Source organism: Cannabis sativa, chromosome 8 (assembly GCF_029168945.1).
Source record: "Cannabis sativa cultivar Pink pepper isolate KNU-18-1 chromosome 8, ASM2916894v1, whole genome shotgun sequence".
Lineage (NCBI taxonomy): Eukaryota > Viridiplantae > Streptophyta > Magnoliopsida > Rosales > Cannabaceae > Cannabis > Cannabis sativa.
Genome location: NC_083608.1, coordinates 14,209,542 through 14,228,006, shown reverse-complemented (window position 1 = coordinate 14,228,006; position 18,465 = coordinate 14,209,542). Strand labels below are relative to the sequence as shown.

Here is an 18,465-nt window from a genome sequence, read left to right as displayed (position 1 = left end):
TCATCATGTAACTAAGGTTCTCTTAAAATATTAATGTACTTTTCTGACCCCACAACTCTTCTTGCACCTGCTTTAACCAGATCTTGCTCTTCATGAACACTTCGCCAAATGAAACTTGGATTATTTCTAATAAAGATAAGTTTGTCTAGGATAATATCTGGCCTTAAAGACCTTACTAACTAACAAGGTTGTCATCTTTTGTTAATAGCTGCCAGTCTTGCTTTTCAAAGAGAGCCAAGTTATAATCTCTAAGATCCCGAAAACCCATACCTCCACTGTGTTTATGCTTCCACAATCTTTTCCAACTCATCCAATAAATTGGTTTCTTATAAACAGAGAATTGCCACCAAAATATACTCATGAAAATTAATTTTAAATATTATTAATTAGCTATAACTAACAAAACTCTAATTTTTTTTACTTATTCAGCTTATGACTATTTATAATTTTCAATTGATTACTTTTTTAATTTTAAATTTATATATTTATTTTTAATTAATTTTTTATTTTCTACTTAACATAATAATTGTAGTTAGAAAATTAAGTACAAAACATTCAAGTTATTTAATTTTACAATAATCAATACAACCAATAATATAATCATGGTGTAAGTGGTAAAATTATTTTATGTCCAGTCCAATGAGATGAGCTCAATCCTTTAAGAAAAACATGGGTTTTTTTTTTTTTTTTAATTTAAGCTTTTAAATTAATTTAATAATTTCAATTTTTTTTTATTTTTTCTAAATAATAATTTAAATTTCTTTAATATTTACTAATACAGAACAATTCGTATACTGTAAAAATTATAAAGTTTGTAATTATTGTGGTTGACGGTTGTATTACATAAATTATAATAGTGAACAATAAAATATGAAAAATAAAATTAATTAATATAATATGATAGAATTTTGACATTATTAAATTAATTGAAATCTTAAATTAAATATAAGTAAAGAAAAGAAAAGAAAATATTACTTCTAAAGGATTGAACTCGTGGCATTTTAATTATTTTAGAAGTGATTATTATAAAAATATTATAAGTCGAATATGTTATAATTTTTTATAAGTACAATTATTGCTTTAAAATAAATTTAATTAAAATATTTTTCTATATAAATTCGAAATTAAAAATATATATATATACATAATTAGAACTAAATTTAGAATAGACATTAAAAAAATAGGTTTAAAATTAGATTTGGAGTTTGTTAATTGAACCTATAATTAATAAGTTGGCTCAGGCAAGAGACTCTTGTTTCTCTACAGGTCGTATGCGACTGTTCCTCTGAAGTGCGTTCTATTGTTTTGAACGAATTTATTAATTAATAGATCTTATGATTTTTATTCAAAAAAAATAACATTCAGATTAATTATAAATAAAAAAATATGTATTAGTTATGGTGTAATTTTCAAGGTTAATTTGAGTCATTAGGGCATCTCTAATGGAGAAACTCAAATTTGGTGTTAAATCAACACCAAAAAACTACTATTTCAACACTAATTTTTTTTTTTCAATTCCAACCACAACACTAAAAATTACACCAATGATTATATTCTTTATTATTCTATTATTTTATTAATAGAATAAGAATATTTTAATACTAAATATTTGTTAAATCCAATAAATTATATTAGTTAATATTATTTTATTTTGCGGCACGGTTCCTGCGATTTTTTAGTTTCGCGGTGCGGGTGCGGTTTGGAAAATTGGAAAAACCGCATGTGTCGGTTGGTTTAAAAAAAAATAGTAAAACACCGCACTACTCGCACCACGAACACTCCTAATATTTTTTTAGCACACTTAAAAATATAAAAATACAAACAAATACATTTATAAAAGTTTTGATTAATATTTATTATAATTATTTAGTTTTTTTTAAGTATTATTTAATTATTAAAAATTTAAAAAAAAAAAAGAAAAGAAATTTAGTGTTGTCTACGGTGCCCACCTAAATATGGTGGGACACTGTAGACAAACCCAAAATTGAGGTTACATATACCGTGCGGTTGGACTTGTTTTTTGTGTAATATAACACTATTATTAGGTTTTTGCATGTCCACTGGAGTTGGCCTTAAATTAAATAAAGACTATAAATTGCTAGCCCTATAAATAAAAATACATACTAACTAATATATATAATATATAAAAATAAAGCATAGACAACTAGTAATATATATGATATAAATTAAGTGCTTAATTTATTAAAAATAAAATAGAAATTGAATTTTTTAAAAAAGTAAATTAACATAAAATTAAATTTATGAGTAAAAGGTAAATAAAATAAGACAATTGCTTGTTAATTATTATTTTTTTCTAGTAGAAGTTGAGATTTATGATCTCCTCTAGTTAAGTGTTAAATTTTATTAAATATAAAAATTATTTTAATTATATATATACTAGTAAATATCCCGCGCTTCGCGTGCGGTTATATTTTGTTTATTGATAATTAAGTTATAAAAATATATTAATAAAGTTGATATTTTTTTTAATAGTATGAATAATTATTCTACTAAAAATTTTAATATTTTTTATACAGAAAAATAAATTAATATGGTAAAAAAATTTATCATACAATTTCTTATCTAAAAAAGAAAGCAACAAAAAGATATTTTCAAACGTTATAGTAAAATAAAAAAAAATAGAAGTTAGAAAATCCTCACATAAAATAGAGATTTACAAAAATTAATTGATAAATATATAGAAAACTCATCATATGATTTTTAAACCGTTGTCATTCAAAATCGATGTCATCACCGTATCTCATTTCACTACAAAAAATCTTACTTTTAGTCACAACAAAACTTATGACTAAAAGTGAAAAAATTGTGACTAATTATAAATTATTATTCTTATGTTGTGACTAAAAGGTTCGCGGCTAAAAGTATTAGTCACAAAAATTACAATTTGTCTAAATATATTTTTAGTCACAATACTTGTTGTGACTAAAACTAAATTAGTGACAAACTTAAGAGAAAAAAAAATACTAATAAACTAAACAAATATTTTAGATAGATATCTTTATATATTAAAAGTGCCTATCTAACGGCAATTCTTGGTTTAACGTTTTAAATTTTAACAGAATATTCTATTATTTAACAGAATATCCTAATTAAAAAACTATTAATTATATCTCATTAATTTCACCCATATAAATACTCACAAGATTTATTGTAACTAATTTTTCAAAAATTATGGTAAAATGCAATTTTATATTATTTTTCACTTCCATTGCTGCGATTGAATGCAAAAGAGGTAAACTAAATGCAAAATTATTTTCTGGGTTGTTCTATCGTCAGTTTTATAAAATATAAATTGAACCCTTTAAAACCCTAACTCTTTCAAGCCATGAACTACCCAAGACAAGTACTCTCCCAAGCCATCGATTATTTCTGCTTGAATTCGTATTTTCGATCTAACATTTTTTCATTTTCACAGGAAGCTTTTGAAAAGAAGATCAAGATCAAAATCAACAATACGGGTTCAATTGTAAGTGAAAGTTAGTGACTGATATTGGTGCCAGGTACTGATCTAATTTTACCACTAATCTGTCAAAAATCGTAATTTTTTGGGCTTTTTTATTTGATAAAAAATCTTCACCTTTGATTGATCAATGGCAGCCTGCTCGATCGAAAATTTTAGAAAGAAATCAATTTTCTGGCTCTGTCGATATTCATTCATGAGAACTCTGGCACCGCTCTCTCTCTCTGAACTCCGGTGCCCATTTCGTTTCAGCCCTCATTTCATCCACCTTGAACTCCAATGCCGCTCTCTTTCTCGTCTCATCGTCGGTCCATCTCAACCTCAAAATCACTTGGTTAGTTTCGTTAGCAGGTTTTCAATTTTACGAACTGGATTGATAGATATTATTATCTTTATACTCTGAAATCTGATTTTTCAACTTTAAGGGCATAATAGTTTATATATATATATATTCATGGTATTATTTTAGACTTTGTGGATGCTTTTTGGATTGACCAAAGGATTATTTTGGGATTTAATTTAGGAATGTTAAGAATTAGTAAATGATAAGATACAGAAAAAAAAAAATTAACATGTCAAACTTCACTATGAAAATGAGTAAGCTTTAGGTTTAATAATCTTATTATGTACAATTTGTAACCCTTTTTCTTTCAAGTTGCAGAATGTAAAGGACTTGTTAATGGTGGTCATCTTGGCTTGGGTGTCTAGGCGAGCCACGACGGCATCGAGGCGCGAAGACATCCGGAGATAATTCATTTGCTCGGTTCGTTTACGAATGGCATTTTCGGTGTATATTCGAGTGCCGTCGATGTTGCCTTTTTCCATGGCCTTCTTGATCTTGAGCTTCTCCGACTCCTCTTCTTTCTCGCATTTTCGGGCCTGGCGTTGCAACAATTTGGCTGTGAAATTCAACTCCATGATCTGATTAAGCAGCTTCTTGATGTTCCCCATGGCGATCACTTCAGATAATTTCAAATTGGGATTCTAGGGTTTTTTCGGGCAGAATGAAATCACAGAGATGGTATGAGATCCTTCTTTTTTTTTTCTTTAGATAAGCAACGTCCGTAGGATATTTTAAAAATAATTGTATAACAATTTTTTAGCTTTTTATTTGGATGTTATTATGATGAGTTTTTTCTCTTGGTAGTTTTTGTTCATTTTTGTTCTCTTTTTTTAGGTATCGAGAAGATTACTTTGTCTTTCTCTTTCTTTAAAAACTTTTGACTGAAATCTTAGTGGCAATTTCAATTTTGAAATTTCTAAGCTTTTCAATTCCTATAGTTTATAGTAAGGGTTTTTCTATTTATTGTTTGGTTCTAATTTAGGGATAAATATCATCTGACTGAAATTTGATACAATGACAAATATACCTTATGATGTGACCGAAGAGCAATTTATAAAAAAAAAAATCAGGGGATTGGCTATTGGTTCTTCCAGGTGTACTTTCAGTCTTTAAACTATGCTTTGAGAGAATCATAGCTTTTATATCATTTGATTACAGCTACTGGTCTTGCATTATATTTTATATGACACACAAAATTCATATTTTTTTTATATGCATAAGGAAATTGATATGAGAATTGTTAGCTCTTTTAATTATTTATTTGTACATAAAGTTTCAAAGTAGTACTTCTTATATGATTAAGTTTAACTAATTTTAAATCTACAGATTTAAGTGTATTACTCTGTCTGGTTTATTGCCAGAGTATGCTTCTACATCTTAATTAGATTTACATTAAGATTTAACTTTTCTATTTGTTATATATGGGATTCTTAGATATTTAGAGTACTATTAATAGTTTCATGCATAATAGTTCTCTTTATATTATATAACCTTACTTTTACAATGTCAATCCTTTAAGATCTTTAAGTGTTTGGATTTGTGCTCATCTAATCATTTTTATTTTCAAATGCGTGATTGGTATTTAGTTGATGCATTTTATAATTATCAGATTTTGCATAGCTATATCTTTGTTATTTATAGCTATTGTATAGTTATCTTTATTATTTATAGTAATTGAATTTTTGTAAATTCGTATTAGTTTTATTGGTACGATGGTTGTGTCACCATTATCATTTAAACCATTTTTTTTTTGTAGTTCCATAAAAACAGCAGTGGAAAAGAAAAAACGAACAAGGGAGTAGAGGTGAAGATATGATGCAATTTAATTTGATGTTTTAATTTTGTTTTTCCTTTTCTCTTTCATTAGTTTTGAACTGGCCTATTAATGGTTAGAATGAATGTAATAACATGAAGAATAGATAGAATTTATCCTTCTATGAAATATAGAGTTTTGTCCTAAAATATATATATATATATATATTAATTGAATAGCAAATTTCATGTTTGATTAATTATTTTTATTGTAAGTTTATTTGTAGAAATTACATTAGTAAAAAAGAATGAAAATATATTATCTCCTCACTTTTGTTTATCTTAATTAATTTAGGTGAATGACATGAAATTGATGTTATGTTTGTATTATGATTCTTCAGTGGTTGAGATTGCCATTTTTGATGATGAGCATAACCAAGAGGTGGATTATACTGATAAATCTCTCACAGGTAATTTGCAAACTCTTTTATAATTTCTCTAAAGAATATTTTATAATTGGTCTACAGCCAATTAAGTAAATGAAATACCATTTTCAAATAAAATGAACTTATGATGCACATTTTAAATATGACTTGACAGAGAATAGTGGCAATTATGTCCTGTTAACAGTTGACACACAACTAATTTCACTTAATTTAACAATTTACTCAACGGTTTAAACAACCTAATATAAGATTACTCAAGTATAATTTTAATTTATTAACATAATGATGCAACAGTTTAGATAATTTTTAAACAAATATAGTTAAAGAGGTAAAGGTATACAAAACAATTTATGAATTTAAGACTTGAACGTAACAGTGTATGTTGCAGGGTCAGATATTTCAAGATAAAGAGCCACCCCAGTTTATTGCTCTTTTTCAGCCTATGGTGGTGCTTAAAATACAATAGGATACAGATGCTCTTTTGTTTTTAGCATGAGAAAAAAGAAAAATGTAGTGTATGTATATTTGTATATACTAGCAAAAAACTACGTGCGAGGCACGTATACTAAATTTATGCTAGTTTTTTTTTTATGTTATTTGAAAGTGATACAATTAAAAATTAAAGAAAAAATATTATTAATTATTAGGTGAAATTAGTATTATGTGTATCTAAATATTATATTTTATAATGTTGTCAATTAAAAGTGAATACTGAATGCAATATATTAGTGTTTAAGAAAGCTTGATGATTTAAATATGTTCTTAAGTTAATCCAAAAATAAATTAAAAATTGATGTTCCAATACTTAAAGAAACATTACTTAAATGGGTGTAAGATAAAAAGAAAATTAAAAATCAATCTCTAAATTACTGATAATTGAAGATAGCATTTGTCTAAAAATTGTAGATAAGAAAACTAATGATAGTCATTGGTGGATTTTAATTTTCATTTGCTTCGATAGAGACAATAGTGTAATTTTTGTATTTTGCACTTCCATTTTTTCGTTGATAAATTGAATATGGTAGTGTCGACAAAAAGTGAAAATCATGTTTAACAAAAAGTGATAGTATTCTATAACAAAATACTATTAAATTATTTTAAAATACTATATTTTATTAAAATAAAACTTTATGAGATTAATATTTCATATTTATCTTTACTGAAAAAGAAAAAAAAATGATAAAAAAAATGAAAAGTTTCTATTATTATCTCCACTGCCTTTCTAGATGTGAATAATGGTCTCTTCTTTCTTCCATATTCTTCTTTATTTTTTGTATATTGTGTTTGCAACATATATGTAAATTATTACGTAACTTTAAAAAACTTTGCTCCTGGAAACTAATGCATATGCCGAGCACTTAGAATCATTTATTAGCTGTAAACTTTGTTGGGTTTTTTTCGCCATTGATGCTTGGTTTTGCGAACTTTGATAAAAGTCACGCTTCTTTTTTATTATTATTATTACTTATATATTTTGTTATTAAGTTGTGAAGAAGAAAAAAGAAAAGTGCGGATTGGAATATTATGTGTGATCCCATGGGAATGTCCAAATTGTAATAGAAAAAAGAATACAATAAATAATTAAAGAAAACCTAATCGTAGATGTACAACAGCAAAAACCCAATCCTATTTTTTTTTTTGGATTTAATAAGATTTATTTTATTATATATAAATGAGAAGTGACCCATGGATTTCTCATAAACTATTTTATTTTTAATAATAAACCATTTTATTTTTAATATAAATAAAAAGTAAATAACGAATGCAGTATATTAGTGTTTAAAAAAGCTTGATAATTTAAGATGTTCTTAGGTTAATCCAAAAATCAACTAAAAATTAATGTTCAAATACTTAAGGAAACACAATATTTGTAAGATAAAAAGAAAATTAAAAATTAATCTCTAAATTATTGATAATTGAAGATAACATTTGCTTCGACAGAGACAATAGTATAATTTTTTATTTTGCACTTTTCATTCTAACCGAGTCTGCATATAACTGGATTGTCCATTTTTTTTGTGTATAAATCGAATATGGTAGTGTCAACAAAGCGGCGATGTTCCTGCAAATAGTTATTTATTTTCATTTAAGATGATTAGACATGGTGTACATAATTAATTTAATTAAAAAAATTTACTTATGAAAGACAAGTAAAGTTATTTTATTTCTTTAAAACTACACCTCTGCAGTATAATCCATTAATTGGACACCAGTACACGAAAATATTTTTTCCAGTGAAAAAAAAATAATTAGAAAATTAATTTTCTTTTTTCTTAAGATCAAACAAAATTAGGGTAAGTAATTTTTTTTGTTTTGATATTATTTTTATAATATTTTATAAGATCATCAAAAAAAGTTTTAAAAAATATCAGTGTATATTTTTGTAAAGGATAATTTTATAATTTTTTTGACTCATGTGGACCCAACGCGCATGGATAATTCAGTTTTTTTTTTTTGTTATTTCATATTAGAGAGAGTGAAAAAAAGCTATATATTATTTCAAAAAAAAAACTATATATTATATTTATTAACTATCCTTTCGAAGATAGAAAAGAAAAAGGACTGTATATGAATATACTGTATAGTAAAACACATTAAGCTAATTAAACGTATTCTTTATAAGATCAAATTTTTAACATAATCCAAATATAGAATATAACAACATGTTTTTTGATGTGAAGGTTAAACATAACAAATGGCATAGTTTAGTCTCCGTATAACACAACAACGATGTGAGCCTCATTAATTTTGATAGAAACAATGCAGATTTGAAAAGATTCAATAAGGAGACAAAAATCCCAAAATGTTAGAAAATGAAAAATTAATCTTAAAAATTGGGGGATGATTATTTACAAATAAAAAGAAGATCAGAACCTGAAATTGGGGGACGATTTGGTAAAAGAAAAATCCATTTATAATTCCTTCTTTTCCTGATCTCTCTCAACAAACTAATTGTATATGCGGTTTAAGGTTCAATTTATTTTATATACAGTAGAACCTCTATTTAAGAATACTCTATTCAAGAATAACCTCTAATTTGTTATAAAAAAATGAAGTCCCAATTCGGGCCAGTTATAAATAAGAATAACCTCTATATTGTAATTAGTTATACATTTTTTAAGTCCCGTATTAATAAAATATACCTCTATATAAGAATAATTACATCTTAAAAAAATATATACATATATTTTATAAATTTACTTATGTAGAATTAATAATTTTATTTCAAATAGTACATACATAAATATTATATGTACTCGAAAATAATTTTAATATAATATAGTATTAAGAATTGTTTATTGGTATTTTTGTTACATTGACATTTTTTGATATTTTGATTTTTTTTTTTTCAAGTGTAACTCTATTTAGTTATAACCTCTCAATTAGAATATTATTTTCTTAGTCCCAAGTGTATTCTTGGATAGAGGTTCTACTGTATATTTTTAATTTCTAGAGTTATAGTTGTGATTATATATAGAGTTGAAATATGTTAAATATCAGTTCAAATATTAATAGAATTTATTTTATTATTATTTTATTATATATAAATAATATTTTATTATTTTATTAAATAAAAATAAAAAGTCACCCAAATTTCTCATAAACCAAGAGTTTTAGTTATATAAGCACACCTTATATAGAATAGATATAAAAAATATTTGTATATATATATTTATACACATAGTTATATTTAATTTGGTGATTTATATTTACCGACTATTTGCTTTATTTTGTTTTCAGGGTGGATTGAGCTCTGGTTATAAAAAAATTATTGCAGAGAAAGGTTTGAGTTTGTTATGATTGTTAAACTAGAGTCAAATACAGTATGATATTAATTGTAACTCTTTGTACCTCAGTGGCTCATTGGCTCTAGCTGGTTTTTCCATTAAGTATAAATACTAACTATGTATTCTTGATTCATAATAAAAAAAAAAATTAATTCTTTTTTTCTTTTAAGTTTCCTTTATAGTATGGTGGTGTTTGTTTTAATGTAATATAATGTAATGGGAATGGTAATTGTAATATGAATGGTAATATAATGGAATAAGAATTGTAATAAAAATGGTATTTTGATGATTGGTTTAACCTTGTAATTAATGAACATTGTATTCAAATAAAATAAGTCTTATATTGACAAAAATATTTTTAGTTTTATTATTTTTAATATTTAAAATTTAAATTAAAGTAACAAAAAAAGACAAAAGAAATATTTTCTAACAATGTAATCATCATTATATTGGTTTTATAATGTAATGGGGATTACAATACATACTGTAAGGACCATTACAATATAAAGGCATTACAAAGCTTTAAAAATGAAAGCAAACAATGGTATGGTAATAATGATTCCATTACAATTCCCATTACACTAAATTAAACATGCTCACTTAGAATGGTAGTGTGCACTTTTATTGCTTAAAAATGTTAGTTTAGAAACATGACTATTATGTCTTTGGATGGGGATATATTATTTATTTTTAACTTGTCATTTCTTTTATAAATAACTTAAAATGAAACTAAGTATACGTGTCTTGCACCATTTTTTTAATTTTTGTTACATAATATTTGCTTTAAATTATGCAAAACTTATATCTTTGTTCACTAAATATTCTATAAGTAAATAATAAATATTATTTTGTTATGACTTATATATACACAATTATATTTTACTAACCAAATATAATAGTAGTACAAATATTACTTTAATATAATAAATCATTTTCATAATTATACATTTAGTTATAGAAATCTAAATAAAAATAAATAATTAAACTTCAAATAAAACTAATATTTACGTGCCTCGGCACGTAACTTCAAACTAGTATAGATATTGATATATAAATAGATACTTATTTTTGTCTCTCTCTCAGCTTTTATTCGTTTTTATAATAACAATTTCAAACTAACTGTTAATTCCATTTTTGGCATATTTAATTGACAAAAATATTTTATTATTTAATGTATATTTCGGCTGGCATATATTGATATGGTTTCCATATTTGTGTAAATCAAACTTGAAAGGAAAGTTGTCTAGCTTTCCTATTTTTGGAAAAAAGGTAAAAATGGTAAGTTTGGTTACCCATTTCGTTTTTATCTAACCAGCTGTGTAATCTGATCTTGTGTTGAGTTTCCCATTTTCTTAGATCAGGTTTCTTGAAGAGAAAACCGGAGCTAAACTTTCCTTTTCTATAAAAGGAAAGTTGTAGTTACTGCCCACGATTCTGTATGTACAGAAACAGAAATTCCTGGACTGATTGAAGAATTATTTTAGGGAAGTTTCTAGTGGGTTGATGTCTTGTTCAGACCGAATGTAAGCTGTCTATGAGATGTATATTCATTATAAATACATCCTATAGCTGCTAGGTTTTGCATCTCTTTCACACACTTAGAATTATATTCATATCTTAAGGAAAGAGTGTCTTTGTTATGTTAACTCTTTTATTCACTTTCATATCATAAGAAAAGAGTGTCTTTGTTTTGTAGAGAAGAGTTGTTCTACTCTTACTCTGTTTATTTGTTGTTTGTATTGTCTTGAGTCTGTATTCAAGTCTACAACGAAGAAGAACATCAGTGCACCTTCGGGAGAAGGTATTTACAAGCTTTCGGGAGATTGCTTTTGAAGTCTTGCATCGGGAGGATACAAGCACACCTTCGGGAGAAGGGTTTTTACAAGCTTTCGGGAGATTGCTTTTGAAGTCTTGCATCGGGATGATACAAGCACACAACCTTCGGGAGATGGTTGTATAGGCTTTCGGGAGATAGCCTTTAAGCCTTGAATCGGGAGGATTCAAGCACTCTTCAAGGTGATCGAAGGGAGTTCGAGCTCTTGGAGTTTTATCAAGATTCGGTTAGTAGGTGGAATACATCAAGCTTGCGGCATACAATAAGAGGGAGTCTATTTATGCATAAGTCAATTACTTTGTATTTTTGATACCGATCTAATGAATCTTATCTCTGGGCGTGGCCCCGTGGACTAGTAACAATCTGAAAGGATTGTTGAAACCACGTACAAAAATCTTGTGTGTTTTTACTTTTATGCACTGTTTGTTTTTCTGGGTTTCTCTGGAGTTACAGAGTTGCATTCTGTAACTACAGAAAACTGTTTTCAGTACCAGTTTTATTATTTTGCATTTAATTAATCATTTAATTAAATAATCAAACTGGGAATATTAAAATACGGAATTTCACTAACAATAAACTTAATTAATACTAATAAATTAAAAAAAATATCAATAAAAACTTAGAAAATATCGAAATTTAAAACTAACGAAAACTTACAAAAGAAATATTAAGGTTAATAAATAATAATAATAATAATGAAGAAGAAAAATAGAATACAAATAAGAAAATATCTAACGAAATTAAAATTCAAATATGAACGTGAAAAATAATATAGTGAAAGATTTAAACTTAATTAACTAATAAGTATAAATTATTAAAATATAATAAAAATTAAGAAAATTAAATAAATTGAATAATAATTTATAGAGGTTTTCAATAATTTTTAAATAATAATTGGGTATTATGAATTTAATATTAAAATAAATTAAGAATGAAATCCTAATTATAAAAATTAATCACATAAAAAGTATTATCTTTTTTTGAAAGAACCTTAATTAAAAGGGTCTTATAATATGATGTATATATGCAATATATAGATGCAGAGGAAGTTTTAAGATGGTAATTCGATAATAATTAACAATCTTAATAGATATAAAAAAAAATACAAAAAAAAGATGAGACTTTCATAAATATATGAGATTATTTTAAAAATATTTCATGCTACTTGTCGACCCCGGCCAAATCGTCTTCATATACATGTTTAAAGAAAAAAAATTGTCTTCATATACACACAATTAAGAAAGAAAGAAAAAAATTATTTACAGTGAATGTATAAATATATCAATGTACAAAATATTGAACATACGTTAAACATGATCAAAAGTACTCAAATACAACAATACAAAATAAATATCATATGCAAAAATCTGTGTGCGAGCCACCAAAATTAATAAAGAATATGTTGATCACAAAATATTTAAAGTAATTTTAGATTGTAATGTTATTACCGTCATATATAAGCAATAAAAAATAAATCATACCTTATCATATGATATTTGATAGATGATTATTAACTCTACCAATTAGCTAAAAAACCTCTTTGTGTTGAACTACTATTATTTATTAATTATTCTGCATTGAAAGAGGAAGGAAATATATATTATTTAACATACATAGACATATACATATTTGTACGTATAAAATTGGTGTGTAAACTATGCATAGCTTAATTAAATTGTATATAGATGTAAATGTTGACAAAAGGAAGAGAGATAGATATGGAGTGAAGAGAGCGGCTTGAGAAAATTATTAGGAGGAGGTGGTAGTGCTTAGATTTAAGGTTATGGTTAGTTACGAATTATTAGTTTATTAATAAATTAAATTCTTTTTGACAGATATGACTATTGATTGATTTTTATAATTTTTAATATATGTTAATTATAAAAAAAAAAAATGAAAGAATCAAAAAGAGAATTTAAAGTTGATTAAATAAATTAGAAAAAATTGTTTTTAATTTTAATATTAAAAATAAATATATTTTTGGCTCCCTGCGCCCTGCCCTATGTTAGATAGATATTTTTGTTATTTAAAATCAAATAAACGCAAAAAGTCACAATCAGAGTGTGTATAGAATTATTAATTTTTGTATTTTGATGATTTATTTTTGTTATAAATTCCCAAAAATTATGTATATCAAAATATAATCCATAATGCAATTCTTAATAATAAAAACAAATTTTTCTCTAAAAACAACTTCATATATAATTAAATAAAACAAAAAAATCTATAATATTCTTAATTTATATTTATACAATATAAATTACTAAATAAATAAATAATATAAGTAAACAGAAAATTGATAACGAAATCAAAACTCTCGTTTTCATGGGAGAACTAAACTAATAAGTAATGAAAAAAAAAAAAAAAAATCTCTAATGTGCAAAACAAAAATTTCCTAACAAAATAAAATAACTAAATATGATAAGAAAACTAAAAAAAAAAGGTTAATATTGTAGCTAATAGTGTCGTGCACAATATTGTCTGACAAAATATGGATAGCCGTAACCAAAACGATGGCTAGGATGGTTGAAACAAAGCTTATCGAGTTTGTTGATGGCCTCACAACAATCTTGACCAATTTCAATTTTTTTGTGGAAAAAACCTGAAATAGCTTCTGGCCTACAAATTGTTTTTGCTTGAATTATTGATGAAATACAAGTAATCTTCTTATCATCTCTTTTCGAAGAAGGTGGTGACGGTACTTGGTGGTGATGATGGTGATGGTGATGTTTGGGAGATGTGTTTGGAGTTTTTGATGATGGTGGTGAGGGAGGCACCGTTGGTGGGGATGATAACTTTGGTGATGACCCAAGCACCGGTGGTGGTGATGATGGTGTTGTTGGATGAGGCACAGATGTTGATGGTGATGATGGTACTGGAGACACTATTGGTTTTGTTGGAGGTGATGGTGCTGTAGGGGAAGGCATAGCTACTGATGGTGTTGGAGGCACAAGTACTGTTGGTTCTGTTGGAGGCGATGGCGATGCAGCATGGAATAATGGGGGAGGTACAGACACCGATGGTGGTGGTGATGTAGTATCTGACGGTGGGGGAGGCATAGATACTGATGGTGATGATGTTGGAGACACCGGTTTTGTTGGTGATGGAGACTTTGACAACGGTGGTGTTTTTGGAGTATTAGATGATGGAGGAGGCATAGATACTGATGGTGATGGTGGTGGTGACACTGGCATCGATGGTGCTGGATGAGGTATAGACACTGACGGTGGTGGTGGTGGTGGTGACACTGTCACCGATGGTGCTGGATGAGGTATAGACACTGACGGTGATGGTGGTGGTGACACTGGCATCGATGGTGCTGGATGAGGTATAGACACTGACGGTGGTGGTGGTGGTGGTGGTGACACTGGCATCGATGGTGTTGGATGAGGTTTAGACACTGACGGTGATGGTGGTGGTGATGGCATCGGTGCTGGAGTATCCAATGATGGAGGAGGCATAGATACCGATGGTGATGGTGGCACTGACACCGATGGTGATGGAATACGAGGAGTGGTTGGGGGAGTAGTACCAAGGTTTTGACATTGTTTTCTAAAGTTAGGTAGCCATTGTGCAGACTTGATGCTATTAGAACAATTAACCATATTAAGAATGGTAATGCAGCATTGTGGTGTAACAACATAGTGTGTTGTAACATCATTAGCTCTTTGTGGAAGGCATGGTTGTAAATCTCGAAAGGTTACATGACATTGACTGAAGGCTAAAGAAGAAATTGATAATAGTAAAGTAACTACCATCAAAATTGAATTGAACTTCCTCATTATTATTTTTCTTTTTGTTTTCGGAGTCAGATCAAATCGTATGTGAAATAAATTAATGTCGATGATTATTTATATAGTCAATACTAATATTTAAATTTTGATTTTATTTTAAATATGTAGTCTAATCTTTTTATCATAATATCTACGAGATATTTATGTTTCTGATTTTTTTTTTTAAATTTTATGATATTAAGGACGATTTGCTTAGAGGAATCTACGGTTGCGGATTTGAAAAGCCTTCGGCTATGTGATACATTGTTTTGTCAATTGGGAGAATTTGGGGGATATATCGTGTGGTAGGGAAAGGGTCTTGAAGCTGAAGGAAATCGCGAGTACAAACAGGATGTGTGGACTCGAGTGTGTTAGAGCTTCAGGATGCTCTTTTAGATAGTCTCTGTTTTCCAGTTTTCTATCTTATTTTTAGATTTGGTTTACTTTTCCTTTTAGGGTTCAGGCGTTGATTTTGTCACCGACAAGGGAATTGGCATCTCAAACTGAGAAAGTAATACTGGCAATTGGTAGTTTCATTAATATCCAAGCCCATTCGTGCATTGGTGGAAAAAGTGTTGGTGAGGATATTAGGCAACTAGAATACGGAGTTCATGTAGTGTCTGGAACTCCTGGAAGAGTATGTGACATGATAAAGAGGAGGACACTGCGCACCAGAGCCATTAAATTATTAATTCTTGTGAGTTTAGTCATGACTGGTGCCTTTAGTTTCCGAGTTTATAGTGTTAATTTCCTGCTCTGTTATTGACATAGACGAATATTTTGGTTACTTGTCACCAGGATGAATCTGATGAAATGTTGAGCAGAGGGTTCAAGGATCAGATTTATGATGTGTACCGTTATCTTCCTCCAGAACTTCAGGATGAATCTGATGAAATGTTTATGGCTAACTTCTTAATTATTGATGTAGGTCTGCTTGATTTCTGCTACCCTCCCACATGAGATCCTTGAGATGACAAGCAAGTTTATGACTGACCCTGTGAGGATTCTCGTTAAACGTGATGAATTGACATTGGAGGTAAGTTCCTATATTTTAGATGATGTTTTAGTTAGTTCGAGTCAATGCCTATATTGTTTAGTGTAATTTGTTATAACTGTTCTTTTTTTACGATAGGGTATCAAACAATTTTTTGTAGCTGTTGAAAGGGAAGAGTGGAAATTCGATACTCTATGTGATCTTTACGATAGGATTGTTTTTACTTAGATGAAGATGCATGTTTGTGACTTGTGAGTGTTGAACAAATATATTACCAGCAGCGAAATACTGTATTTATACACAAGAGTCTGAGCAGAGATTTGAATAGTGTAAAATATAAGTAAATGAAATGAAAAGACGAATGATATTTGGCACTTGACGAGTGCTCTGCAAAGTTTTTTGGTTCTCGTGAGCTTCCCTCTATTAGATTGTGCCTGCAGAAAAATTAGGTTTCCATGCAATTTTGTAGCTTTTATTTTTCCTCCCATAGAAAGTTGAGATAACACTCTTGATAGAAATTTTAATTGGGTATGATATGAATATTTGTTTTAGCTTGTGCTAAGTACTGTCAATTTTATTTGGTTGGCAGTTCAGCCATTTTTTATAACTCAGCTGATAATTTTCATTTGTCTTTTAAATCTTCTAAAATTGTTGCTAAAATATTTCTCTTGAAACTAAGGTTTTCCTAATCATGTTATTTATTTTTCTTTCAGGTTTCCTTGGTGATCAATTATGACCTTCCCAACAATCGAGAGCTCTACATTCATCGCATTGGTCGTTCTGGTCGGTTTGGACGCAAGGTATTTATCTAGTTCCTTAATATTATCTTTTGGTGTTGGATTTCTTAGTGTGGATTTTTGCCAAATTCTAGGCAGAAGACACATCTTTAAGTTTCTAGCTTGCATCTATGATCAGAATAAAACACCGTTGAACTTCAAATTAGGATTTGTAATTGGAACTGATGATATCTTGATAAGGGCACAACTTGTTCTTGGCAATGAAACGATGATGTTTGCCAACAAAAACTATTAAATAAAACGATTTTGATGAACATTTAATTTTAAGAAATGGGGGTTACGAGCTACTGGGCGTGATTAAAGTTGTGACAAGTCAAGAATACCAAATATGTTTCTATTTTAGTGTTTGGATTGGTTGTGTTTTGAAGTACTTGTTTGTTTATTTTTCTAGTTATAATTATGGTTTTATTTTCATGCAGGGTGTTGCAATCAACTTCGTTAAAAGCGATGATATTAAGATTTTGAGAGACATTGAACAGTACTATAGTACTCAGATTGACGAAATGCCGATGAATGTTGCTGATCTAATATGAGACATGCTTGGCAATATTGTGTGCGTGTGCGAGTGAATTGGTTTCTTGTGATTTGGATGAGGGATCTTGTGTGCAGTACTTGCAACTGTTTATTTTTTCGATATTATGAGATGGCATCATCCACTGTAGGAGTTAAACTGAGAAAAAGAAGAAAACAAAACTCTATTAATTTTTTTGTTCTTGTTTTTGCCTTTTAATGCTGACCGAAAAATTAGAATAGATTATCTTTGTTGATAAGATTTTGTGTTCCATCCATGGCTGTATTTAATTCTGACTTTTTTTTCTTAAAAAAAAAAAAAAACCTTGTATTATGACCAGTCTGGACTGTACTATTAACGTTTTGAAATGTTTTTGTGATTGAGGAATTTTTCATAATGTCCTCTATTAGTGTGGATGGTGTGTTAATTTAAGGTTAATACAAATTCTTAATTTTGTGTTGGTCATTTTCTATTACCATTATAAATGGAAACGAATATCTTATTTAACATAATATAAATCAATTAGCTGATTTGGGTGTCATTTATTCTTGCCAAACAATATAAGACCATCTTGATAGTGTATATTTTGGGCTCAATTTAGTTAAAAATATACCATAAACTTATATTTAGCCTAGCCTAATTTTGAGTTTGTACTCCAAAGTAGAAAGTGTAAATTAGTTATAAAATTTAATATTACCATTAATACTCATTGAAAATATGCACAAAATATTCTTTATTTATATTCT

General features: G+C 27.8%; 3 protein-coding genes across 3 annotated transcripts; 1 reads left to right on the top strand and 2 right to left on the bottom strand.

Annotated features, from left to right (window-relative positions):
* Window positions 1–4,066: 4,066 nt before the first annotated feature.
* LOC133030412 (ESCRT-related protein CHMP1A-like) lies at window positions 4,067–4,432 on the bottom strand. The gene has a single exon (XM_061103149.1). It carries the CDS (start codon window positions 4,430–4,432, stop codon window positions 4,067–4,069), a length of 366 nt encoding a protein of 121 aa, XP_060959132.1.
* A 9,575-nt stretch (window positions 4,433–14,007) lies between these two features.
* LOC133030160 (vegetative cell wall protein gp1-like) lies at window positions 14,008–15,688 on the bottom strand. The gene has a single exon (XM_061102418.1). It carries the CDS (start codon window positions 15,424–15,426, stop codon window positions 14,101–14,103), a length of 1,326 nt encoding a protein of 441 aa, XP_060958401.1. The 5' UTR covers window positions 15,427–15,688; the 3' UTR covers window positions 14,008–14,100.
* LOC133030411 (eukaryotic initiation factor 4A-III homolog A-like) lies at window positions 15,610–18,184 on the top strand. The gene is made up of 8 exons (XM_061103148.1): window positions 15,610–15,645; window positions 15,727–15,783; window positions 15,851–16,114; window positions 16,216–16,297; window positions 16,347–16,453; window positions 16,550–16,627; window positions 17,113–17,211; window positions 17,628–18,184. The coding sequence occupies exons 1-8, from the start codon at window positions 15,610–15,612 to the stop codon at window positions 17,739–17,741; spliced, it is 837 nt and encodes a 278-aa protein (XP_060959131.1). The 3' UTR covers window positions 17,742–18,184.
* Window positions 18,185–18,465: the final 281 nt, after the last annotated feature.